At 44.6% G+C, this 24,556-nt stretch overlaps 1 protein-coding gene across 1 annotated transcript in view; it reads left to right on the forward strand.

Moving 5' to 3' along the window:
- The window catches only part of nalcn (sodium leak channel, non-selective), a 277,249-nt gene extending 253,888 nt beyond the window's left edge, over positions 1-23,361 (forward strand). The window contains exons 29-43 of the mRNA XM_070437767.1: positions 1,958-2,056; positions 2,333-2,426; positions 6,549-6,655; positions 7,377-7,451; positions 7,601-7,720; positions 7,914-7,982; positions 8,264-8,412; positions 8,898-8,991; positions 16,693-16,825; positions 18,302-18,417; positions 18,674-18,831; positions 19,116-19,266; positions 21,446-21,592; positions 21,835-21,946; positions 22,185-23,361. Coding sequence (XP_070293868.1) covers positions 1,958-2,056; positions 2,333-2,426; positions 6,549-6,655; positions 7,377-7,451; positions 7,601-7,720; positions 7,914-7,982; positions 8,264-8,412; positions 8,898-8,991; positions 16,693-16,825; positions 18,302-18,417; positions 18,674-18,831; positions 19,116-19,266; positions 21,446-21,592; positions 21,835-21,946; positions 22,185-22,327 — 1,767 coding nt within the window. The 3' untranslated portion in view covers positions 22,328-23,361. The remainder of the gene's footprint in view (positions 1-1,957; positions 2,057-2,332; positions 2,427-6,548; positions 6,656-7,376; positions 7,452-7,600; positions 7,721-7,913; positions 7,983-8,263; positions 8,413-8,897; positions 8,992-16,692; positions 16,826-18,301; positions 18,418-18,673; positions 18,832-19,115; positions 19,267-21,445; positions 21,593-21,834; positions 21,947-22,184) is intronic.
- The last annotated feature ends 1,195 nt before the right edge of the window (positions 23,362-24,556 follow it).

Raw genomic sequence — 24,556 nt, forward strand, 5'->3', positions numbered from 1 at the left:
CAGATGAAGACGGTGGACTGACAAGATAGTGCCGAGAAGGTGAGAGCGAGACGTGAGGTGGAAATCGGCTTGGTCTGACGATTGGAAGATAATGAGTGACCGTGGAGAGACCTGAAAAGGGCGCATGAGCAGATGATAAGAGAGACACCGGGGGACGCGTCTGAAGTAGACTACAACGTGCCGGAACTTCATGAGTGAGAGTAGGAGAAATCGTTGAGGATTGAGATGGAGACGACATGAGGATGGACGAAGGACGTGAATGAGATGAGTACCCGGGCAGGGGATAGCCTGATCACGATCGACGGGGAGTATGGAGAATTGATATGACTGAAGGGCGGGGGACGGAAGAGTGATCCCAGGAGGAGTGAAGAGATGTGATCTGGGCGGATATCAGGTCGTCGGAGATCTGCGCTGAGGCGGAATCGCCGGACGGGCGAGGACGTGAGCTGTGGAGTCGGGTGAGACAGACAAGATGGTCTCGGATGAGCACGTAGTGGCTAGGAATCAGGAACCAGACGCATCTGGGATATAGACCTGCTAGAGCGCCCCCAGGGGACGGCGCGACGATGGAGAAGACTCGTGAACCGACGGACTGAAGAACGTTCGAGAAGGAGCCGAAGGAGAAGAGATTGAGAGAAGATGAGGTAAAAAGAGAGAGAGAGAGAGAGAGAGAGAGAGAGAGAGAGAGAGAGAGAGAGAGAGAGAGAGAGAGAGAGAGAGAGAGAGAAGAGAGAGAGAGAGAGAGAGAGAGAGAGAGGAGAGAGAGAGAGAGAGAGAGAGAGAGAGAGAGAGAGAGAGAGAGAGAGAGAGAGAGAGAGAGAGAGAGATGAGAGAGAGAGAGAGAGAGAGAGAGAGAGAGAGAGAGAGAGAGAAGGAGAGAAGAGAGAGAGAGAGAGAGAGAGAGAGAGAGAGAGAGAGAGAGAGAGAGAGAGGAGAGAGGAGAGGATAGAGAAGAAAGAAGGAAGAGAAGAAAGAGAGGATAGAAAGGAAAGAGAGATAGAGAAGAAAGAGAGGATAGAGAAGAAAGAGAGATAGAGAAGAAAAGAGAGGATAGAGAAGAAAGAGAGGATAGAGAGAAAATAGGGAGAGAGAGAGACAAAGAGACAGTAAAGGTGTGTACCGGTCCGACGCGGTGAATGAATGACATCACGGACCTCCACCCAGCCTTTGAGTGACAGGACCTCAAACAAAGCCAGCATGGCATTTCCCACATTGTCAAAATTAAAGTTGCGAGGGTTGGCCTGAAAAAAAAGTATTAATAATTAAAACATACTTTATGTAGTGAGTAGAACTATACTTGACACCATTCATTACTCATGGTCCTGGAGGGCTACAGTGTGTGCAAGGTTTAGTGCCAGCCCAGCACATAGTATGTTTCAGCCAATCCTAATCACTCACACACTCTTGGCACCCAGAAGCCAGGCTTCTTCTCTCCTGTCTTAGTTTGAGATTGAGGTTTTTAGACACACTCACGTTGATCCGGAAGATTCCATGGCATCCTCCTACAAACAACCAGAGAGCACAGAGATGTCACTACACCATGCAAATTGAATGGACATACAGTGAGATGGTATCGAGATGTCATAATGAACAATGTTCTGATTTAAATAATATCAAATAACTACATTACAAACAATTTTTTTTAATGATTCCATCATTTCAAATAGTTACACCCAATATGGGCCATTGCTGAATGGAAATATCCTCTTCTAGGTTTGGAAATCCATTTTATAAAAGAGCTTGGTCGTACCCGAAGGAATACGTGGGGGTCATTGCACTTGGCTAGTTTCCAGCAAAAAGCTGGACGCCGAAAGCTTGCAAACACCAGCATTAGTGTCAGGAGCAGGATGGAGACCATAACACAGACACCACAAACACACCACACACACACACCACACCAACAACACACACACACACACAACACGAAGTAATGACTCACCTTTGTCTCTCCCTGCAGATCCATGGTATCTACATCCACGTGTTTGTCTTTCTGGGCTGTATGATTGGACTCACTCTGTTTGTCGGAGTGGTCATCGCTAACTTCAATGAGAACAAGGTAAGAGATACAAAACAATCCTTCAAACAAGAATTTGTTTCAGATTCTGTGCTCTGTGCGTTTTTCCCAGTTTCAACAAAGTTGAACACAATCAAGTACTGGCATCGCGTAGCTGGAGACTGTACGCCACGAATACTGACTTGTATCACCGGTGACCTGCCTTGCACACCTCCCTGACAATAATGATTCGTATTCCTCTCAAATGTATTCATAAAGCCTTCATAACGCCGTCATAAGACCTGTGCTGGTGCCTGTGTGTGTGTTTTTCCTCCCCAGGGTACTGCTCTGCTGACAGTGGACCAGAGGAGGTGGGAGGACCTGAAGAGTCGACTGAAGATTGCCCAGCCTCTCCACCTCCCCCCACGCCCAGGTGTGTGTGTGTGTCTGAGAGAGAGAATAAATAAAATGTCTGTTTCTCTCTCTTCTCTTCTCATATCTCTCTGTCTAGTGTGTCCTAATAAGCTCTCTATCTCCTCTGATCAGCGACAGAGTTTTAAATCACTGACTCTCTAGTGACATTAAAATGCTCAGAACTCATCCGCTAACTCACCCCCTGTGATAGAGTAGAGTTTATACACTATTTCATTACGCAAAGACTAATAGAGTCCACACACACACACACACACAGAGAATGAACTGTTTTCAACAAGAGTATATGTTATAGTAATGATCGATCGCTTCTACCGATCTAATCGAGCATCACATCCTCCACCCAGTTAGATCGTACCATCCTCAGCATGGGGATACACAGACTGATCTACACAGCTTGTTGTGCTGTTTTAACTGCAGCGGTGTATGTGTGAAGGAGTGAGAACAAGAAGAGCAGGGGAATTAAAGGAGAAGTGCATGGGAATCAGCGGAGGGAATAGGCACCACACAGCCAGTTAGTACAGAGCAAAGAGAAAATCAATGGTTCAGTCTTAGTCAGCGGCTCTGCTGGGTAGAACTGTGTTAATCGCCACTCTGATCCACATCCAAAAAACCTTAGGCTCTGGCCTGACTCACTTACCCGCACACACTTGCTCACAATGTGCAGCTCAACCCGGTGTTAGGGAGCTGAGGGAGGCTCGCTTAGCCAAATCGTTTCCGGTTCCTCCTCTCTATTCAGAAGTGTTTGCATTCTGCAAACTCAGCATTGCGGTAGAGAGGCAGCTGATCAATCTTGCTGTTAAAATCTATTGGTTGATTGAGATGCTGGGTTATACTGGGCTGGGGATGGGCTAGCATTGGTTGAGGCTGCAGAATAAGGGCTGGGCTAGTGTTTTCTGGGTCTGGGCTAGTGTTTACTGTGGCTGGGGCTAGTGTTTACTGGGTCTGGACTAGTGTTTACTGGGGCTGGGCTAGCGTTTACTGGGTCTGGACTAGCGTTTACTGTGTCTGGGGCTAGTGTTTACTGTGGCTGGGGCTAGTGTTTACTGGGGCTGGGCTAGCGTTTACTGGGGCTGGGCTAGCGTTTACTGGGTCTGGTGCTGGGCTAGCGTTTACTGGGACTGGGCTAGTGATTACTTGGTCTGGTGCTGGGCTAACGTTTTCCTGGGCTGGCTTAGTGTTTTACTGGGGTGGACTAGTGTTTCTGGTGCTGAGCTTAGTGTTTGACGTGGTTGTATGGGCATAGGGCTATGGTGTTTTACTGGGCTGGGCTAGTGTTTACTATGGGGTGACTAGTGTATTACTGTGGGGTTGCGCTAGTGTTTACTGGGGGCTGGGCTAGTGTTTACGGGGTGGGTCTAGTGTTTACTGGGGGCTTGGCTGTTGTTACGGGCTGGGGTGTGTGTATAGTACTGGTGGGCTGGGTAGTGTTTACTGCGGTCTGGGCTAGTTTATGAGGGCTTGGCTGGCTGTGTTTATTGAGGCTGGGCTAGGTTTACTGGGGTTTGGGCTGAGTAGTTTGTTTACTGGGGCTTGGCTGGGTTACTGGGGCTGGGCCTTGTGTTTTACTGGGGTGGGCTAGTGTTATTGGGGTTGGTGCTGGTCTATGGTATGGGGTGGCGAGTGCTTATATTGGAGGCGTGTGGCTGTGTTTATGACGGGCTGGGCTGTGTTTGAATGGGCTGGTAGTGTTTACTGGGTCTGGTCTGCGGTTACCTGGTCTGGGCTAAGTGTTTCATCTGGGTCTGGTGCTAGTGTCTATGGGTCTCTGTGGTAGTTTTTATGGGTCTGGTCTAGTGGTTTTACTGGCGGGCTGGGTAGTGTTTACTGGGTCTGGTCTAGTGTTTACTGGGTCTGGGCTAGTGTTTACTGGGGCTGGCTAGTGTTTACTGGGGCTGGGCTAGTGTTTATTTTGGGGCTTGGGTGAGCTATGTTTACGTGGGGCTGGGCTAGTGTTTTGGGGTTGGGCTAGCTAGTGTTTACTGGGGCTGGCTGAGCTAGTGTTTTACTGGTGCTGGCTAGTGTTACTGGGCTTGGGCTGGCTAGTGTTTACTGGGGCTTGGGCTGAGCTGTTTTAACTTGCTGGGCTAAGTTTTATGGGCTGGGTGACAGTTTACTGGGCTGGAGGCTTAGTGTTTACTGGGCTGGGCTAGTTTTTAGCTGGAGCTGGTGTTTACTGGGGTTGGGCTGAGCTAGTGTTTACTCGGGGCTTAGCTTGGTATTACTGGGGCTGGGCTCTAGTGTTTACTGGGCTGGGCTAGTGTTTACGTTGCTGGGCTGTTATGGGCTGAGTGTTAGGGCTGGCTAGTACTGGCATGTTTACTGGGCTTGGCTGGTGTGTTTAATGGGCTTGGCTAGTGTTTACTGGGGTGGCTAGCGTTTACTGGGCTGAGCTAGTGTTTACTGGGGTCGGAGCTAGTGTTTACTGGGGCTGGGCTAGTGTTTACTGGGGCTGGGCTAGTGTTTACTGGGGCTTGGGCTGAGCTAGTGTTTACGGGGGCTTGGCTAGTGTTTACTGGGGCTGGGCTAGCGTTTACTGGGGCTGAGCTAGTGTTTACTGGGGCTGGGCTAGTGTTTACTGGGGCTGGGCTAGTGTTTACTGGGGCTTGGGCTGAGCTAGTGTTAGCTCAGGTACACAGTACATACAGGTCTCATTTTGCCTACCAGGTACTCACATCCACCTGTTATGAATGACCTTTCATTAGTTATATACAGCATAGAAAAGAGATGATGAGACTGCTCTTAAAGCAATGATGAGGCTAACATGCTTGTCCTGTTAACTCAGGAGACTATGAACAGTAACCCATTAAGTATTAACAATGATTTACAGTAGGATTTTTTCCCCTATGTTATTTGGTGCCAATGTTTCAAAGTCAAGCATATGAGCAGGGACCAGGCATCAATAAAAATAAAAAAAGTTTTATTGTTTTATCTATACTGTATAATCATCAGATTAGGAGATGATGTAGGGGTCCACGTTGGTAACTGGGGGGCCCTGCCTTGATTGGGTAACTGATTAATATATATATTTTTTATAAGGTACATAATAAATGAATGTTACTGGGCCAGTAACATCATTATTATTTATTTTAATATAGTATTTAACATCATTATTTATTTTAATATGTTTTTATCCAACCACAGGAGCCCGCTCTCACTGTTAAAAAATGTGTGCAAGTCCTAAAAACGCCTCTGCTCAACTGTAGCCTCAGCCACATCGCAAATGTTATTATGGCTTTATTAGAAAGGGGCTTTTCCTTCAACAGAAAATTCACCACACATCGAGATGTATCTTGGTGCACGGATTTGTTTACAAAAAGGATGGTGTGCCGGGAAAGGGGCCTATGATTTCTTAATCCGGCCCTGCGTATGAGACTCATATTTTTAAATTAACTAAGATAAGACCTGTACTGACAAGCTGTAGATCTTATTCCAAGAAGATTGGAAATATTTTTTTCTCCCATTGCAGCCCTGAATCCAATTTTGAGATTTTTGTTGGTTTCCAAGTAATATTATTGCTGGCTGTAAAAGTTGATAAGTCTCCGGTCGTAGGATGTTATTTATGATAGTGGATAGGAAAAAAACGGGTAATGTAAGGAGGACATAATCTGACACACACCGACTCGCACATCGAGAAATACTCACCTGTTTGTGTGCATGCGTGTGTGCCTGAGCCAGGAAGCATGGCCATGCGCGTGTGTGTGCCAGCAACCTTATAGTCCAACATAAACATAGGCAATCTGTCTGATTTCTGTTTTCTCTTACTAATTGTATCATTGAAATGGCTGGGGGTACTTGGGTTCTGCAGGGCACAATGTTGTGGAATGTCGAGATAGAAAAATATACTGTGGAGTGAATATGCTTCTCTGATATAGAATAAGGAAGCATGTCCGTTTTATTCATGACATGTCTATCTGCAATGTTCCACGTTTTGCTTACTGAATGTGGCTCGGGTCTAGAAAACATTCAGTTACACAGCTATAGTATGAGCTCCATCTATAGTGGAAAACATCATAATCATCTCCTAAGGAAAGGTGATGAGGAAAGGATTTAGGCTATTGGGATTCATCCTGCTGGTTGGGTATGGTCTGGTGTTGATCCTCACTCCTCTCCCCCCCGACAGAGAATGCAGGGTTCCGTGCCAAGATGTATGACATCACTCAGCACCCCTTCTTCAAACGGGGTATCGCTGTGCTGGTTTTGGCCCAGTCAGTGCTGCTGTCTGTCAAGGTGAGGCTGTCTGATGTAGACATACATTTTCTATCTACTGGCGATGTGTTGCTCAGCTATTTTCTTACCTACAGTACACCCATCCGCAATTTCACAGAATTGACCCGGACCCCTCGGCCCGATGTAATGAAAAAGTGAAAATCAAGGTTGCAATCAATTCAAGTTGAAGTCAGTCAATTCAAGAAGTAAACTGACATTTTTTATCAATAATTTAAAGGGGTGTCTACACTGAGTGTAGAAAACATTAGGGAACACCTGCTCTTTCCATGATATAGACTGACCAGATGAATCCAGGTGAAAGCTATGATCCCTTATTGATGTCACTTATTAAATCCACTTCAATCAGTGTAGATGAAGGGGAGGAGACAGGTTAAATGTTTAAGCATTGAGACATGGATTGTATATGTGTGCCATTTAGAGGGTGAATGGGCAAGACAAAATATCAAACTGCCTTTGAACGTGGTATGGTATTTGGTGACAGGCCCACCGGTTTGCAACAAGAACTGCAACGCTGCTGGGTTTTTCACTGTGTTTTTCACGGTGTTCCTAATGTTTTGTACACTCAGTGTATTTTAAGTGACACTAGCCTCAATAAAGGCGATGAATTTCAACCCGTGCATCACTATATACTATCAATTAAGTTGAGCTTAAAGAGGGAGATTTAAGAGTGGTGCTGGATTGTGCTCAACATCAGCTTTTATGTGAAATGTGTGTGTTTCAGTGGGACGTAGATGACCCAGTAACAATGCCACTTGCTACCATGTCAGTGGTCTTCACCATTATCTTTGTGTTAGAGGTAAGAGTCTGGGTGCATGTCAATGGGACATTTGCATGGAATACTATGCACATGGATCTCAAGGCAGGATTGCCCTGTGTGACATATGTAGAGTATTATAAAAGCAATGTGACTACAATGCGAATGGATTTTGTTGTCGTGGTAACCAGGTGACGATGAAGTTCATAGCTATGTCCCCGGCGGGGTACTGGCAGAGCAGACGGAACCGCTACGATTTACTGGTGACAATACTGGGAGTCATCTGGATAGTCTTGCACTTTGCTCTACTGGTGAGGGGACACACACACACACACACACACAGTATAAATACAGATATACAAGCTATTCTTTACAACACTTGTTCTTTCCTGGAACTAGTGCATTTTCTAACAACTATTCTGTACTTCTTTCGAGTTATGACTAAATATATTGTGAAGATGAGTGTATAATTAGTAAATGGCTGATCAAAGTGTTCTCCCGTAGAATGCATATACTTACATGATGGGCACCTGTGTGATCGTCTTCAGGTTCTTCACCATCTGTGGGAAGCATGTAAGTATAGCCCACTGTAAACCTAATGGAACTTATTACCGAATGAAACTGTTAAAAATATATTTTTCCCTATTTACTAGCTTGCCCAGCAGGCAAAAAAACAATTTAGAGTTGTAAACTGTTTTTCTGGTTGAATACATCATATAACTAAAATTACAACCATCTGTTACAACCTCAGTTTTTTTGTTGTTGTTGCTGGTTGCTAAAAAAAGGGGATAACAAAACGCCTGCAACCATTTTGCCCGCTGGGCGGTCTCTTTAATGCTATAATCTGTCTGTAGGTGACTCTGAAGATGCTACTGCTGACAGTCGTGGTCAGTATGTATAAAAGCTTTTTCATCATCGTGGGAATGTTCCTCCTCCTCCTCTGCTACGCCTTCGCTGGAGTCGTCCTATTCGGAACCGTCAAATACGGAGAGAACATCAACAGGCGAGTGGCTTATTCCCCTTTCTTTCCTTTCTGTTTTTATCCCCTTTTTTTTACCTCTTTCACACTTATTCCTTGTCCTCTGTCTCTTTCCTAACTTCAACTCTTCTTCCCACTCCTCCTAGTCTTCCTCCTTCCTTTCTTCCTTTTTTACCTTTCTCCTCTCCTTTCATTTCCCCGACTCTGCTCCCCTCTCATTCTCCTTTCTCGTCATCATTTATCCTATCTTCCACACGGTTAGCTCTCTGATTACTGTAGAGATGGGAAGAGCAAGTGTCACTTATTCGGTTTGTGGTACCATCACAGCCTCCTCTAGTGGAGAAATGGTGGGAGTTTGACAAGTCTGCAGCCACACCGTTGACTCATTCTCTCTAAAGTATGTGTGTGTGTGTGTGTGTGTGTGTGTGTGTGTGTGTGTGTGTGTGTGTGTGTGTGTGGTGTGTGTGTGTGAGCTACTTTATTTGTTTACATTTTTTTCTCAATGACAGGCATGCTAACTTCTCCACGGCAGGCAAGGCCATCACGGTTCTGTTCCGTATTGTCACTGGGGAAGACTGGAATAAGATCATGCATGACTGCATGGTAAGAGCTGGTCTATTTCATTTTTTCATATGTACACGGCAGCGTCTTCAGGGGAAACTAGTCAAGACGTACAAAACAGAAAGCGTAGTGTAATACGTAAAAAGCACAAGACATAGTCAGGTCTAAATGGTAACCATGTAGAAAAAGAGGCATTTCTCAACATAGACTTTTTCGGAAAAAAGGGATATACTGTTACAGTATTATTTCAAGTAAACAAACCAAAGTTCATGACTCGAGAGGTTTTTTATTTTTTATTGTTCAGTTTATATGTCTGCTCGATATAGATATAATACAATGTACACTGAACAATATAAACGCAACATGCAACAATTTCAACGTTTTTACTGCATTACATTCATATAAGGAAATCATTCAATTGAAATAAATTCATTAGGCCCTAATCTATGGATGTCACATGACTGGGAATACAGATATGAAAAAGGTAGGGGCGTCGATATAAAAAACAGTCAGTATCTGTTGTGACCAACATTTGCCTCATGCAGAGCGGCACACCTCCTTCGCATAGAGTTGATCAGGCTGTTGATTGTGGCCTGTGGGAATGTTGTCCCACTCCTCTTCAATTGCTGGATATTGGCGGGAACTGGAACACACTGTCTGTTGTACATGTCGATCTAGAGCATCATCCCGCTTAGCTGCTAGCTAAGCTGCTAGCCATCAAGCTAACAAATTTAGTCCCAGATTAGTTTTGCAATGGAGCCTTTTTTGTCTGGAGAAGAAAATTAACAGTTCCAGCGATGTAGGAGCTGTATTTACTATGCTTTGTTTAGGGGAATAAACTGGATCACTCGGAGTTCCAATGCAGTAATTGTTTGCTTGCCGAGAATTATAGGATTGAAGTGGCTTCCTTGATCAAGCAGGTCACTAGTCTATGTAAAACACTGTGGAAAATGTAGAGTGAAATGTTTACCTTTTCTACGCCGTTGGCTGGACAGCGTTCGTGCTTGTTGGATGCCTTGACATTTGTCGTTGTCTGACTGGCCGGTGTTACCCAAAGTTCACCGGGGGAGCCATCTGCTCCCTCTCCTCCCCCATCTGATAGTGGAGTCGAAGGAGAACAGCAAGAGGACCATGCAATCAATGATGGTCGCATGTCATGAGCCGTGGATTCCCAAGACAGCGGCCTCCCGCAAAGCAGGATACATTCCCAACGAGAGGCCAGGAGCGGATACAAACAATTGATAGTTTTGCCACTTTGGAGCCTGATCTTCCTGCAACTTCGTCGCTGGGGGTACCTGTGTCTGCGTTCGCTGTGCCAACTCTTTCCACTACAACTTCGAAGTTGACATCGGCAACCTTCCGTCCCTGCTCTGGATCAAGTGGGGCTTCTCCATCTGTCGGAGGCCTGCGCCAGGAGCTACGGGCTCAAGTTATCCTGCATCTCGACCGTCCTTAAAAGGTTCTCCGGCTCCTGGGAAGTGTGGGAGTGGGCGAATTTCCTCGTCCTTCTCGCCAGACGCGATTTTGGGCAGCTCCATGCTAAGAAATGTCACTGTTCCTGGTGCAAAAACACTGTCCTATCCCGGAGCTCGAGTAAATTACATTACTCAGCTGCTCCCGAATGTTCTACACCAGTACATGGAAATTGATTCTATCGTAGTCCATGTGGGTTTTAATGACATTATTAAGGGCAGCTCTGAACAGTTGAAACTGGATTTTAAAGAACTGATTGACTCTCTGCCAGACACTAATTGAAGACCCATCATATCTGGCCCTGTGCCCTCTCTGAATCGTGCCATTGAACGCTTTAGCAGGATTCTTTCTCTTCACAACTGAATACATGATTATTGCAGCTCAATGGGTGTCACTTTTGTTGACAATTTCAATATCTTTTGGAAACGAAACACGTTTTATAAATAGGATGGGATCCACCCAAATCATTTGGGTTCCTGGATCCTTTCACATCATTATAAGGCTGCGTTGAGACAATAATTTACCAATTACCCAGGCCCAACTCAGTTAATTCCTACCATTGTGTCGCTGACTGGTCATAATACTTTAGAAAATGTACATTAGCCCAGGGGCATTGGTAGACACAATGTAAGTAACCTAACTTATGTCCCTCCAACCAATTGTGTGTTTTTCTGTGTTATTTGTAACTTATTTTTTACATAATGTTTCTGCCACTGTCTCTTATGACTGAAAAGAGCTTCTAGATATCAGGACAGAAAATCTCCGAAATTCGCATAAGAAAGAGACGGAGATATCGGGGACGTAGGTTGGGGTGCCTTGTAAGGATCCAACGGAGAGTGAGTAATCTGCCTCTACCATCAGTCCTATTAGACAACGTACAATCATTGGATAACAAAATAGACAAGCTACAATCATGAATATCCTGCCAACGGGACATAAAAAACTGTAATATCTTATGTTTCACCGAGTTGTGGCTAAACGACGACATGAATAACATACAGCTGGCGGGGTTTACGCGGCATCAGCAAGATACAACAGCCGCCTCCGGTAAGACAAGGGATGGCGGTCTATGTATATTTGTAAACATTAGCTGGTGCACGAAATCTAATATTAAGGAAGTCTCTAAGTTTTGCTCACCTGAGGTAGAGTATCTCATGATAAGCTGTAGACCACACCATTTAGAGAGTTTTTGTCTATATTTTTTTGTAGCTGTCTATTTACCACCACAAACCGATGCTTGCACTAAAACCGCACTCAATGAGCTATATTAGGCCACAAGCAAACAGGAAAACGCTCACCCAGAGGCGGAGCTCCTAGTGGCCGGGGACGTTAATGCGGGGAAACTTAAATCCTTTTTACCTAATTTCTACCAGCATGTTAAATGTGCAAACAGAGGGGAAAAGACCACCTCTAGACCACCTTTACTCCACACACAGAGACGCATACAAAGCTCTCCCTCACCCTCCATTTGGCAAATCTGACCATAATTATATCTTTCTGATGCATGTTTGCAAGCAAAAACTAAAGCAGGAAATACCAATGACTCGAAGTGGTCAGATGAAGCAGATGCTAAGCTACAGGACTGTTTTGCTAGCACAGACTGGAATATGTTCCGGGATCCTTCCGATGGCATTGAGGAGTACACCACATGAGTCACTGGCTTCATCAATAAGTCCATCGATGACGTCGTCACCACAGTGACTGTACGTACGTACCCCAACCAGAAGCCATGGATTACAGGCAACTTTCAAGGAGCGGGATAGAGCTGCCACTTTCAAGGAGCAGGACTCTAACCCCGACACTTATAAGACACCCCGCTATGCCCTCCGACTAACCATCAAACAGGCAAAGCATCAATACAGGACTAAGATTGAATCATACTACACCGGCTCCGATGCTCATCAGATGTGGCAGGACTTGCAAACTATTACAGACTACAACGGGAAGCACAGCCGCGAGCTGCCCAGTGACACGAGCCTACCAGACAATCTAAATTACTTCTATGCTCACTTCGAGGCAAGCAACACTGAAACATGCTTGAGAGCATCAGCTGGTCCACACGACTGTGTGATCACGCTGTCCGTAGCCGATGTGAGTAAGACCTTTAAACAGGTCAACATTCACAAGGCCGCCGGGCCAGACAGATTACCAGGACGTGCAATGTTATTCATTCACTACAGCTCAGTGTTCAATACGATAGTGCCCTCAAAGCTCATCACTAAGCTAACGACCCTGGGACTAAACACCTCCTTCTGCAACTGGATCCTGGACTTCCTGATGAGCCATCCCCCAGGTGTTAAGGGTAGGTAACAACACATCTGCCACACTGATCCTCAACACGGGGGCCCCTCAGGGGTGCGTTCTCAGTCCCCTCCGGTACTCCCTGTTCACTCATGACTGCATGGCCAGGCACGACTCCAACACCATCATCAAGTTTGCCGACAACACAACAGTGTTGATCACCGACAACAATGAGACAACCTATAAGGGGGAGGTCAGAAACCTGGCCGTGTGGTGCCAGGATAACAACCTCTTCCTCAAAGTAATCAAGAGGAAGGAGATGATTGTGAACTACAGGAAAAGGAGGATCGAGCATGCCCCCATTCTCATCAACGGGGCTGTAGTGGAGCAGGTTGAGAGCTTCAAGTTCTTTGGTGTCCAAATCACCCACAGACTATCATGGTCCAAGCACACCAAGACAGTTGTGAAGAGGGCAATACCATTCCTATTCCCGCTCAGGAGACTAAAAAGATTTGGCATGGGTCCTCAGATCCTCAAAAAGTTCTACAGTTGCACCATCGAGAGCATCCTGACTGGTTGCATCACTGCCTGGTATGGCAACTGCTCGGCCTCCGACCGCAAGGACCTACAGCGGGTAGTGTGTACGGACCAGTACATCACTGGGGCCAAGCTTCCTGCCGTCCAGGACTTCTATACCAGGCGGTGTCAGAGGAAGGCCCTAAAAATTGTCAAAGACTCCAGCCACCCTAGTCATAGACTGTTCTCGTGCTACCGCATGGCAAGCGGTACCGGAGCGACAAGTCTAGGTCCAAAAGGCTTCTTAAATGATTCTACCCCCAAGCCATAAAACTCCTGAACAGCTAATCAAATGGCTACCCAGACTATTTGTGTTAACCCCCCCCCTCCTATATTACGCTGATGCTACTTTCTGTTTATTATCTATGCATAGTCACTTTAACTCTACCTACATGTACATATTGCCTCAATTACCTCAACTAACCTGTGCCCCACACATTGACTCTCTACCAGTACCCCCTGTATATAGCCTCGCTACTGTTATTTTACTGCTGCTCTTTAATTATTTTAATTTTTTACTTCTCTATTTTTTACTTAACACTTATTTTTCTTAAAACTGCATTGTTGGTTAAGGCATTGTAAGTAAGCATTTCACTGTCAGGTCTACACCTGTTATATTCGGTGCATGTGACAAATAACATTTGATTAGTTTTTTCAGACTGCCCTGAATGCCTCTGCTGATCCTGCAGCTATTGTATGCAGTCATCAGGTGCCTATAAACCAGAGTTATACTCTTAGCACTGAGGCGGTGTGCCCTAGTAGGAAGTCCATTGTGTGCAGCTCACCCTGCACTAATATAAATAACATGAGCATGTCTACTTCTGCAATGCTTCCCAGTAAAGCAATTCAAACAATCAAGCATCCAAGAAAAATGCAAAACAATTGCCCAGGTTAACAAAGAGCTGCAGTTAGTTTCAGAGTGGGTGGCAAGGGTCCTAAACATTTCAAAAACTAAAAGCATTCACTAAACACTAAACCACAACTTAATCCTGTAATAAATTATGTGGAAATTGAGCACGTTGAGGTGACTAAACTGCTTGGAGTAACCCTGGATTTTAAACAGTCATGGTCAAAAATGTTTGATACAACAGTAGCTAAGGTGGTGAGAAGTCTTACCATAATAAAGTGCTGCTCTGCCTTTTTAACAGCAATATCACCAAGGCAGGACCTGAGTTTTGTCTCACCTGGACTACTCTTCAGTTGTGTGGTCAGGTGGCACAAAGAGGGACCTCTGAAATTTACAATTGGCTCAGGACAGGGCAGCATGGCTGGTGAGATTGGCAGGAAAGATTGACTTCATCACTACTTGTTTTTGTACGAAGTGTTAACATGCTGAATGCACTGAGGTGTCTGTTTAAACTACTAGCACACATCTCAGACACCCATGAATACCCCACAAGACATGCCACCAGAGGTATCTTCACAATCCCCAAGTCCAGAACAGACTATGGGAGGCGCACAGTACTACATAGAGCCATGGCTACATGGAACTCTATTCCACATCAGGTTACTGATGAATCAGATAAAAAAAACAGATACACCTTATGGAACAGCGGAGACTGTAAAGAGACACACATACAGACACACGCTTACACATACACATGAAAAGATACGCACTCTACACACACGTACACATGGATTGTAGATATGTGGTAGTAGAGTAGTGGCCTGAAGTAACACACTTATTTGTTGTGAAAAGTGTTATGAAATGTAATGTCATGTAATATTTTAAATTGTATATACAGTGCATTCGGAAAGTATTCAGACCCCTTGACTTTTTCCACATTTTGATACACTACAGCCTTATTCTAAAATTGATTTAAAAAATACATTCTCATCTACGCACAATGCCCCATAATGACAAAGCAAAAACAGGTTTTAGAAATGTTTGCTAATTGATAAAAAATACAAAACTGAAATACCACATTTCATAAGAATTCAGACCCTTTTACTCAGTACTTGAACCTTCAGTACCTTCGGCAGCGATTACAGCCTCAAGTCTTCTAGGGTATGGCGCTACAAGCTTGCACACCTGTATTTGGGGAATTTCTCCCATTCTTCTCAGCAGACCGTCTCAAGCTCTGTCAGGTCGGATGGGGAAGGTCGCTGCACAGCTATTTTCAGGTCTCTCCAGAGATGTTCGATCGGGTTCAAGTCCGGGCTCTGGCTGGGCCACTCAAGGACATTCAGAGACTTGTCCCTAAGCCACTACTGTGTTGTCTTAGCTGTGTGCTTAGGGTCATTGTCCATTTGGAAGGTGAACCTTCACCCCAGTCTGAGGTCCTGAGCGCTCTAAAGCAGGTTTTCATCAAGGGTCTCTCTGTACTTTGCTCCGTTCATCTTTCCCTCAATCCCGACTAGTCTCCCAGTCCCCGCTGTTCTGTGAAGGGTGTAATACACAGTGTTGTACAAGATCTTCAGTTTCTTGGCAATTGCTCGCATGAAATAGCCTTCATTTCTCAGAACAAGAATAGTTTTATTCTTTCTTTAATCAGGACAACAGTTTTCAGCTGAGCTAACAATCGCAAAAGGGTTTTCTAATGATCAATTATCCTTTTAAAATGATAAACTTGGATTAGCTAACATAACGTGCCATTGGAACACAGGAGTGATGGTTTCCAGCTACAATTGTCATTTAAAACATTAACAAGGTCCACACTGTATTTCTGATCAATTTGATGTTATTTTAATGGGGAAAAAATAGCTTTTCTTTAAAAAACAAGGACATTTCTAAGTGACCCCAAATTTTTTAACGGTAGTGTACATGAAGAGCACACTTCTCCGGCGTGCCAGTAGACATTGAAGGTGAGCATTTGCCCACTGAAGTTTGTTTTACGACGCTGAACTGCAGTCAGGTCAAGACCCTGTTGAGGACGACGAGCATGCAGATGAGCTTCCCGGAGAAGGTTCATGACAGTTTGTGCAGAAATTCTTCGGTTGTGCAAACCCACAGTTTCATCAGCTGTCCGGGTGGCTGGTCTCAGACGATGTGTTGTGTGACAAAACTGCACATTTTAGACTGGCCTTTTATTGTCCACGGCACAAGGTGCGCTTGTGTAATGATCATGCTTGTTGATATGCAACACTTGTCAGGTGGATGGATTATCTTGGCAAATGAGAAATGCTCACTAACAGGGATGTAAAGAAATGTGTGCACAAAAGTTGAGAGAAATAAGGTTTTTGTGAGTATAAGTTCGGTCACCTTTTATTCCAGCTCATGAGACCAACATGGGACCAACACTTTACATGTTGCGTTTATATTTTTGATCAGTAAATATAATAATATATGCTATTTAGCAGACAGTGTTATCCAAAGCGACTTGCGTGCACATTGTCACAACGTTGGCCCCAGCGTAATTAGATAATTACATATATTTTCTATACTTTCTGTGGGTTCACGTTGTAGTGTGGGGCCTCATGTTGATAACACCGTGTTTGGGATGTTCCCCTCAGGTGCAGCCTCCGTTCTGCACCCCCGATAAGCATCGCTACTGGGAGACGGACTGTGGGAACTACGCAGGGGCACTCATCTACTTTTGCTCCTTCTATGTCATCATTGCTTACATCATGCTCAACCTCCTCGTGGGTAAGTGTGTGTGTGTGCCCTAATCATATAAGCTTGACTTTATAACATTTGAATGAAGCTTTTCCACATGGGGTGTGTGTGCGAGCGTGCGTGTGCGAGCGTGCGTGTGCGTAAGCCACTCACGCAAAGGACAATTTCCTGTATCATCGTTCAGGCCCATATTTCATTTCCTGTGGTACGAGACGCGTGTGACTGTCTCATGAAGCACAATAAACGGTTTAATCTCTCCCCGTGACAGTTTAGCACTGTTATTCCTGACCTCATCATCAAACCTTGCCATGCAGAAATCTGGGTCCACCTGTGTGTCTGTGTGTGTGTGTGTGAGTAAGGACATTGGCACAGTCTAAATGAATTTCAGGGGAGTTTAGGAAGTGAGCCAACATCAACTCTAGCTATCCATCTCCCCCTGAATATGATCTGGCATATATATATATATATATCGTTGTGGTTTTATGGACTGTGTCTGATAGAGCAACTTGTCCCTTAGATGCCTATAGTGCTTGATGCTGTTAGTGTTGTAGGGAAATGACTATGTATAACATTTCACCAGTCACCTATCATCCACAATCCATTTACTGAAGGCTATAAACATGTAATTGCAGGTGCCATTAGCGAAGCCCACGTATGGTTCTTCGACCACTCCAATGCTAGTTGGAGAATATGCCATGAAAGGTGTTGTTCCCCAGAAAGAAAAAACAAGAATTGATGCTAGAGAACTAACAAAGGGTCACTGACAATAACCAAAATGAGTTTTAAGAGGGGTGCTGACAATAACCAAAATGGGTTTTAAGAGGGGTGCTGACAATAACCAAAATGGGTTTTAAGAGGGGTGCTGAAAGACACTCATGGGGGTGTCCACTGAAAGTTGACTAGCAGCAACTGGGACCTAAAAGAGCACCCACTAAAATTTGCCCAAAAAGAGGCAAACAAAAGAAAAAAACACACCAAACTTAGACAGGAAGCAAACCAAAAAGTGGAACAAAACAAAAACAGGGAAGATCAGATAAAGGATTGTTGGTCTAGAAATCCAATTTGGAGAGCCAACTAAAGGTGTTAACTCTCCACGTTTCTCAAGACCACTGGAGCACTGAGCCAGCCACTCTTAAATAGCACCTGGGCCAGCACAGGTAAAGCATCTTTCCACTAACGAGATGACCAACCAGAACAGGTATAATATATACTGACTAACGAGGTGACACCAGTCAGTGCGCCCCACGTGCTAGCGTCCAACTTCGAAATATAAATGGATAAGCCAAATCCTGTAACAAAGGTGATAAATCAAAGTCAGAAAACATAACTGGAGCCATCTCTTTAGTTTTTAAGCCGTAAAAGGCAGTATGGTAGCAAATTCTAGATGTAAATAACTATTGCATGAGATGACATTGTTGTGTCCCAGACATATCTGCTGGATGTAAGTATACTACATTGAAATGTTCAGACAGGTGAGATAACCCCAGAAATGTGTGTGTTTTGCAGCCATCATCGTGGAGAACTTCTCTCTCTTCTACTCCACTGAGGAGGACCAGCTACTGAGCTACAACGACCTCCGACACTTTCAGATTATCTGGAACAATGTGGATGACAAGAGAGAGGTGAGAGAGAGAGAGAGAGAGAGAGAGAGAGAGAGAGAGGGGGAACCTTGTGGGGAGGTGGAGGAAAGCTGGAGAGATGGATGGCGGGAGAGTGAGAGAAAGGAGAGATAGAGCGAGAGCGGGAGAAACCAACTGATATGATAGGGAAGGAACCATGTGGAGACGCAAGGGTTGGAAGTGGAGAAGAGCCGGAGGGACGGAGGGAGGGAGAGAAAAGTCTGGACAGGTGGGGTGACCTTTATCCACTCTCTCTCAGGGAGTGATCCCAACATCTCGGGTGAAGTTCCTGCTGCGTCTGCTGAGGGGCAGGCTAGAGGTAGACCTGGATAAGGACAAGCTGCTGTTCAAACACATGTGCTATGAGATGGAGAGGCTGCACAACGGAGGGGACGTCACCTTCCACGACGTGCTCAGGTGACAACAGCACGCACACATAGACACACTTTCTACAACGTGCACAGGTGACAACACTAAGCACACATGCTTAATCCTAATATAGGTTTTTTTGTGTGTGGGGGGGCTGTATTGTTTCCCACAGTGTGTTTTCATATTGTTCTGTAGACCTATTTAGTCCTTGTAAAACATGATATAGTTGTCGTTTATTAGGATGTATTTTAGGCCACAGTAACGTATAGAGTGCTCATCTATTCAATCTTCTACCATTCTTTCTCTGCCATGTGCCCCCTGTGTTTCTGCAGTATGTTGTCGTACCGCTCAGTGGATATCAGGAAGTCTCTACAGCTGGAGGAGCTGCTGGCTAGAGAGCAGCTGGAGTACACCATAGAAGAAGAGGTGGCCAAGCAGACCATACGCATGTGGCTCAAGAAGTGCCTCAAACGCATCCGTGCTGTAAGAGGCCCAAACATTAAGAACACCATACTTTATTGACTTGCACCCCCACTCCGTTTGCCTGAAGCACAGCCTCAATTCGTCGGGGCATTCCACAGGGATGCTGGCCCATGTTGACTCCAATGCTTTCCACAGTTGTGTCCAGTTGGCTGGATGTGCTTTGGGTGGTGGATCATGTAGTAACACTTTTTTGGTTACTATATGATTCCATATGTGTTATTTCATAGTTTTAATGTCTTCACTATTATTCTACAATGTAGAAAATAGTAAAAAAAAAAAAAAAAAAAAAATAGTAAAAATAAATAAATAAAAATTCCAGAAAAACCCTGGAATGAGGAGGTGTGTCCAAACGTTTGACTCGTACTGTGTATATACAGTATATATTATAATTTTTTACAGACAGATTATTTCACTTATAATTCACTGTATCACAAATCCAGTAGGTCAGAAGTTTACATACACTAAGTTGACTGTGCCTTTAAACAGCTTGGAAAATTCCAGAAAATTATGTCATGGCTTCAGCAGCTTCTGATAGGCTAATTGACATAATTTGAGTGAATTGGAGGTGTACCTGTGGATGTATTTCAAGGCCTACCTTCAAACTCAGTGCCTCTTTGCTTGACATCATGGGAAAATCAAAGGAAATCAGCCAAGACCTCAGAAAAAAAATTGTAGACCTCCACAAATCTGGTTCATCCTTGGGAGCAATTTCCAGGCGTAATACCGCTCAGAAAGGAGACGTGTTTTGTCTCCTAGAGATGAACGTACTTTTGTGTGAAAAGTGCAAATCAATCCCAGAACAACAGCAAAGGACCTTGTGAAGATGCTGGACGAAACAGGTACAAAAGTATCTATATCCACAGTAAAACCAGTCCTATATCGACATAACCTGAAAGGCCACTCAGCAAGGAAGAAGCCACTGCTCCAAAACCGCCATAGAAAAGCCAGACTAGTTTGCAACTGCACATGGGGACAAAGATCGTACTTTTTGGAGAAATGTCCTCTGGTCTGATGAAACAAAAATAGAACTGTTGGCCATAATGACCATCGTTATGTTTGGAGAAAAAAGGGGGAGACTTGCAAGCCGAAGAACACCATCCAAACCGTGAAGCACGGGGGTGGCAGCATCATGTTGTGGGTGTGCTTTGTTGCAGGAGGGACTGGTGCACTTCACAAAATAGATGGCATCATGAGGTAGGAAAATTATGAGGATATATTGAAGCAACATCTCAAGACATCAGTCAGGAAGTTAAAGCTTGGTCGCAAATGGGTCTTCCAAATGGACAATGACACCAAGCATACTTCCAAAGTTGTGGCAAAATGGCTTAAGGACAACAAAGTCAAGGTATTGGAGTGGCCATCAGTCCTAACCTCAATTCTTATAGAAAATTTGTGGACAGAACTAAAAAAGCGTTTGCGAGCAAGGAGGCCTACAAACCTGACTCAGTTACAACAGCTCTGTCAGGAGGAATGGGCCAAAATTCACCCAACTTATTGTGGGAAGCTTGTGGAAGACTACCCAAAACGTTTGACCCAAGTTAAACAATGTAAAGGCAATGCTACCAAATACTAATTGAGTGTATGTAAACGTTTGACCCACTGGGAATGTGATGAAAGAAATAAAAGCTCAAATAAATCATTCTCTACTATTATTCTGACATTTCACATTCTTAAAATAAAGTGGTGATCCTAACTGACCTAAGACAGGGAATTTTTACTAGGATTAAATGTCAGGAATTGTGAAAAACTGAGTTAAAATGTATTTGGCTAAGGTGTATGTAAACTTCCGACTTCAACTGTATATACACACACAAACACACACCAGGGGGGGTTGATTGTTCTTGTGGACTTACTGATTTGTGCTGTAAGGTGTTTTGTGAGGACCCGCTGCTTAACAAAACAGTCTGCTGTGCACAGTAGCAGTGTGTGAGGACCCACTGCACTCTCTCTCCTACAGTAACAGCAACAGTCATGCTTGAAGGAACTGCCAATTGTGAAGTTTTGTATGTTGAGACAACCAATTGTTCTGTTTAGTTTTGTGAGGACCCACTCCCCTGTCACTTCCCCGACAGAATACACAGAAGTCATGTTTGTATACACTGCTCCATCGTTTTTGTGCTTTGTTCTATGCTGCATAGTGTCCTTTGAGGACTCACTCTCCCGGTCTCTCCTGCTACAGAAGCAGCAACAGTCATGCAGCATCATCCATAGCCTGAGAGAGAGCCAGCAGCAGGAGCTCAGTCGCTTCCTCAACCCCCCCAGCATACAGACCACCCTGCCTAGTGAGGACATCAATGCTAACCAGGACCATTCAACACAGCCAGAGGTACACACGCGCGCGCACACACCCACACACACAAACATTAATTGAACCACACACCTCACACCAGCAAGATGGATAAGATGGTAGAGTTTCTATGGGAAGGTTTTCTGTACAGTCTGTAGTAGGTACACTTATGCCAGGTAAGAAACTTGCAGTACAATTTTTGGGGTGAATGCTCTTAACAGGAAATTATACAATGGTTCATACATGTACTATAAAACTTTTCTACACCTACCTACCTGTAGTTGAGTGGTCTCCAACAGCTGCTGAGTCCTACTCTGTCAGACCGTGGGGGATACAGGCAGGACTCCTCAGAACGCCCTCAGAGGAAACTGGGACAGTGGAGACTACCTGCAGGTCAGTCACGTGTGTGTGTGTGTGCGCTCATGTGTGTGTGTGCAGTGTCAACAAAGATGAACTCCGTGCTCACGAAACCAATGTGACTGACCATTGTCAATGTGTGTCGAACCATGTCATCTGCGTGACTAAAGCCTAGGAATCTAGAAAAAATAACATTCGAGCAATGCTGTATGCCAACAGATTCTCGCATATTGTTTTTCCATGAGCCAAATCTCTTCTTTCTCTATCTGTCCAGGTCGTACCAGTGTCAAGTCCATGGTGTGTAAGATGAACCCTGTGAGTGACGAAGCCTCCTCGGGGTCAGAGGTCAAGAAATGGTGGACGCGTCAGCTGACCGTTGAGAGTGACGAGAGTGGTGATGACCTCATAGATATTTAAAGGGGAAACTCAGAAGATTCAACCACGTTCACATATCGAACGAGAACTAGGATAGACCACTATAGCTCAGAGTACTCGGTGTCAATACAGTACTCTGGTGGTTGAAACCTTTCTTGAAACGTTTTTTTCAAGCATATCCCATTCATACTTGACTGATCGGGGAAGTGACAGCGTGGACATCCTCCTCACAAGTCTCTCCATCAGCAGCCGTCTTACATCTGTGGGACGTTAGGATCAGTTTTTTTCTCAAAATGGCGGCTTGTGGACACAGGAAAATGTCTCTTGGTTTGCAGTTAAGGCCATTTCAAGAACGTTGATTGTTAGAAACACCGCTTTAGCTGTTTGGTTTAAAGGCTGTATATGAATGTACAAAGCCAATCCCATGACACCATTCATTCCTATGTGAAGACTCAATAGCCCATTTGAAGCCAAAAAAGTCAGTTAAGATGGCGTCTAAAGAAGACCTAACATACGCAGTTTGAGCTACTCCAGGAAGTGACATTGCAGGCCAGCTCAGTGCTTCCCCCTCTCATTGAGTATCTCAGGTTAAAGTCCGACCGGGGTACTGCAGGCTGCAATTTGCAACTAAATCGAGGCAACAATAAACATGTCGTCCCCCACGAATGATGCAGCGTCCCCCTTGGGCCAATCCGTGTGATTTTGTAAATGATGGATCTGTATGGCAAGACTCATCATTCACCCAAGTTTCATCAAAATCGGGCAAGTGGTATCTGAGATTTTGTGTGTGACTAATGCACGTACATTTGATTACTATAGTGCACCCTTTGGCCAATCAGTGTAATTTTGGAAATGACGGATCTATGTAGCAAGACGCATCATTCACCCAAGTTTAGTCAAATTCGGGCCAGTGGTGTCTGATAATTGTATGGGTAAGCTAGAGGAATAGCGTTTTAAGATCAAGTTTCGTGCAGATCGGTCATCCGGTGCCAGAGGAGTAGCGTTTTAAGATCAAGTTTCGTGCAGATCTGTCATTCGTGCCAGAAGGAGTAGCGTTTTAAGATCAAGTTTCGTGCAGATCGTCATCGGGTGCAGAGGAGTAGCGTTTTAAGATCAAGTTTCGTGCAGATCTGTCATTCCGGTGCCAGAGGAGTAGCGTTTAAGATCAAGTTTCGTGCAGATCGGTCATTCGTGTGCAGAGGAGTAGCGTTTTAAGATCAAGTTTCGTGCAGATCGGTCATTCGGTGCCAGAGGAGTAGCGTTTTAAGATCAAGTTTCGTGCAGATCGGTCATTCGGTGCCAGAGGAGTAGCGTTTTAAGATCAAGTTTTTTTCGTGCAGATCGGTCATTCGGTGCCAGAGGAGTAGCGTTTTAAGATCAAGTTTCGTGCAGATCGGTCATTCGGTGCCAGAGGAGTAGCGTTTTGTGTTTTTTCTCACAAAATTCTAAATTGAGGAAAATCCGTCACGGCAGACCTTATGGCTCCCTGAGGCAAATTTTTTCCTTGTGAGGAGAGGGACCTATGTCCCGAATTTCATGACTTTAGGTCAAATGGGGTTAGCGGTGTGACCATTCAAAGATGGCATTTTCAATTGCTTGTTATAGCGCCACCATCTGGCCAATCAGTGTAATTTTGTAAATTACTGATCTCTATGACAAGACGCATCATTCAATAAATGTTGTCCAAATCTAGCCAGTGCTGTTTGCGTGTAACAAACATACTAACAGACGGAGACAGATCCAGATTCCCTCCTCCCCTCCCGATTTCATCGTGGGGGTCATTTGTCCTTATAACTTCTTCTGTGTGCGATTTTAAAAATTGGTTCAAGGACACACATCTGGTGTAATAGAAGCAATTGTTGGTACCATGATTGTCTTCACAAAGATTGCACTTTTCCCATTCACTGTAAGTGGAGATCCTGTTTTCTGCAAACAATGCCTGCAGTATCGCGGTCGGCCTTGAACTTTGTGGCTTCAATGTGAGGGGGCAGTCGTTCTCCCCTGGTTTGGTGGCTCACAAGAACATCAAAAAGGGTCAATGCCTCAATGCAAAGGTTTGGAACCACTGATTTTAGAGTCCCATTGACATCTGTACTTTTCCACGTTGATGTTTTTCTATGCAGGGAGTTTTTATAGTGTCCATTAAACAGAACCTCTGTGGTACCCTGTCACAACAACCTTTGATTAGCATCACTGTCCTTTTAGTTGTGAATGTCAGGGAGTGTTTATCGGGAAATACAAAATGAGAGTCATATAAATGATCAAGTCTAC

Source organism: Salvelinus sp. IW2-2015, linkage group LG36 (assembly GCF_002910315.2).
Source record: "Salvelinus sp. IW2-2015 linkage group LG36, ASM291031v2, whole genome shotgun sequence".
NCBI lineage: Eukaryota > Metazoa > Chordata > Actinopteri > Salmoniformes > Salmonidae > Salvelinus > Salvelinus sp. IW2-2015.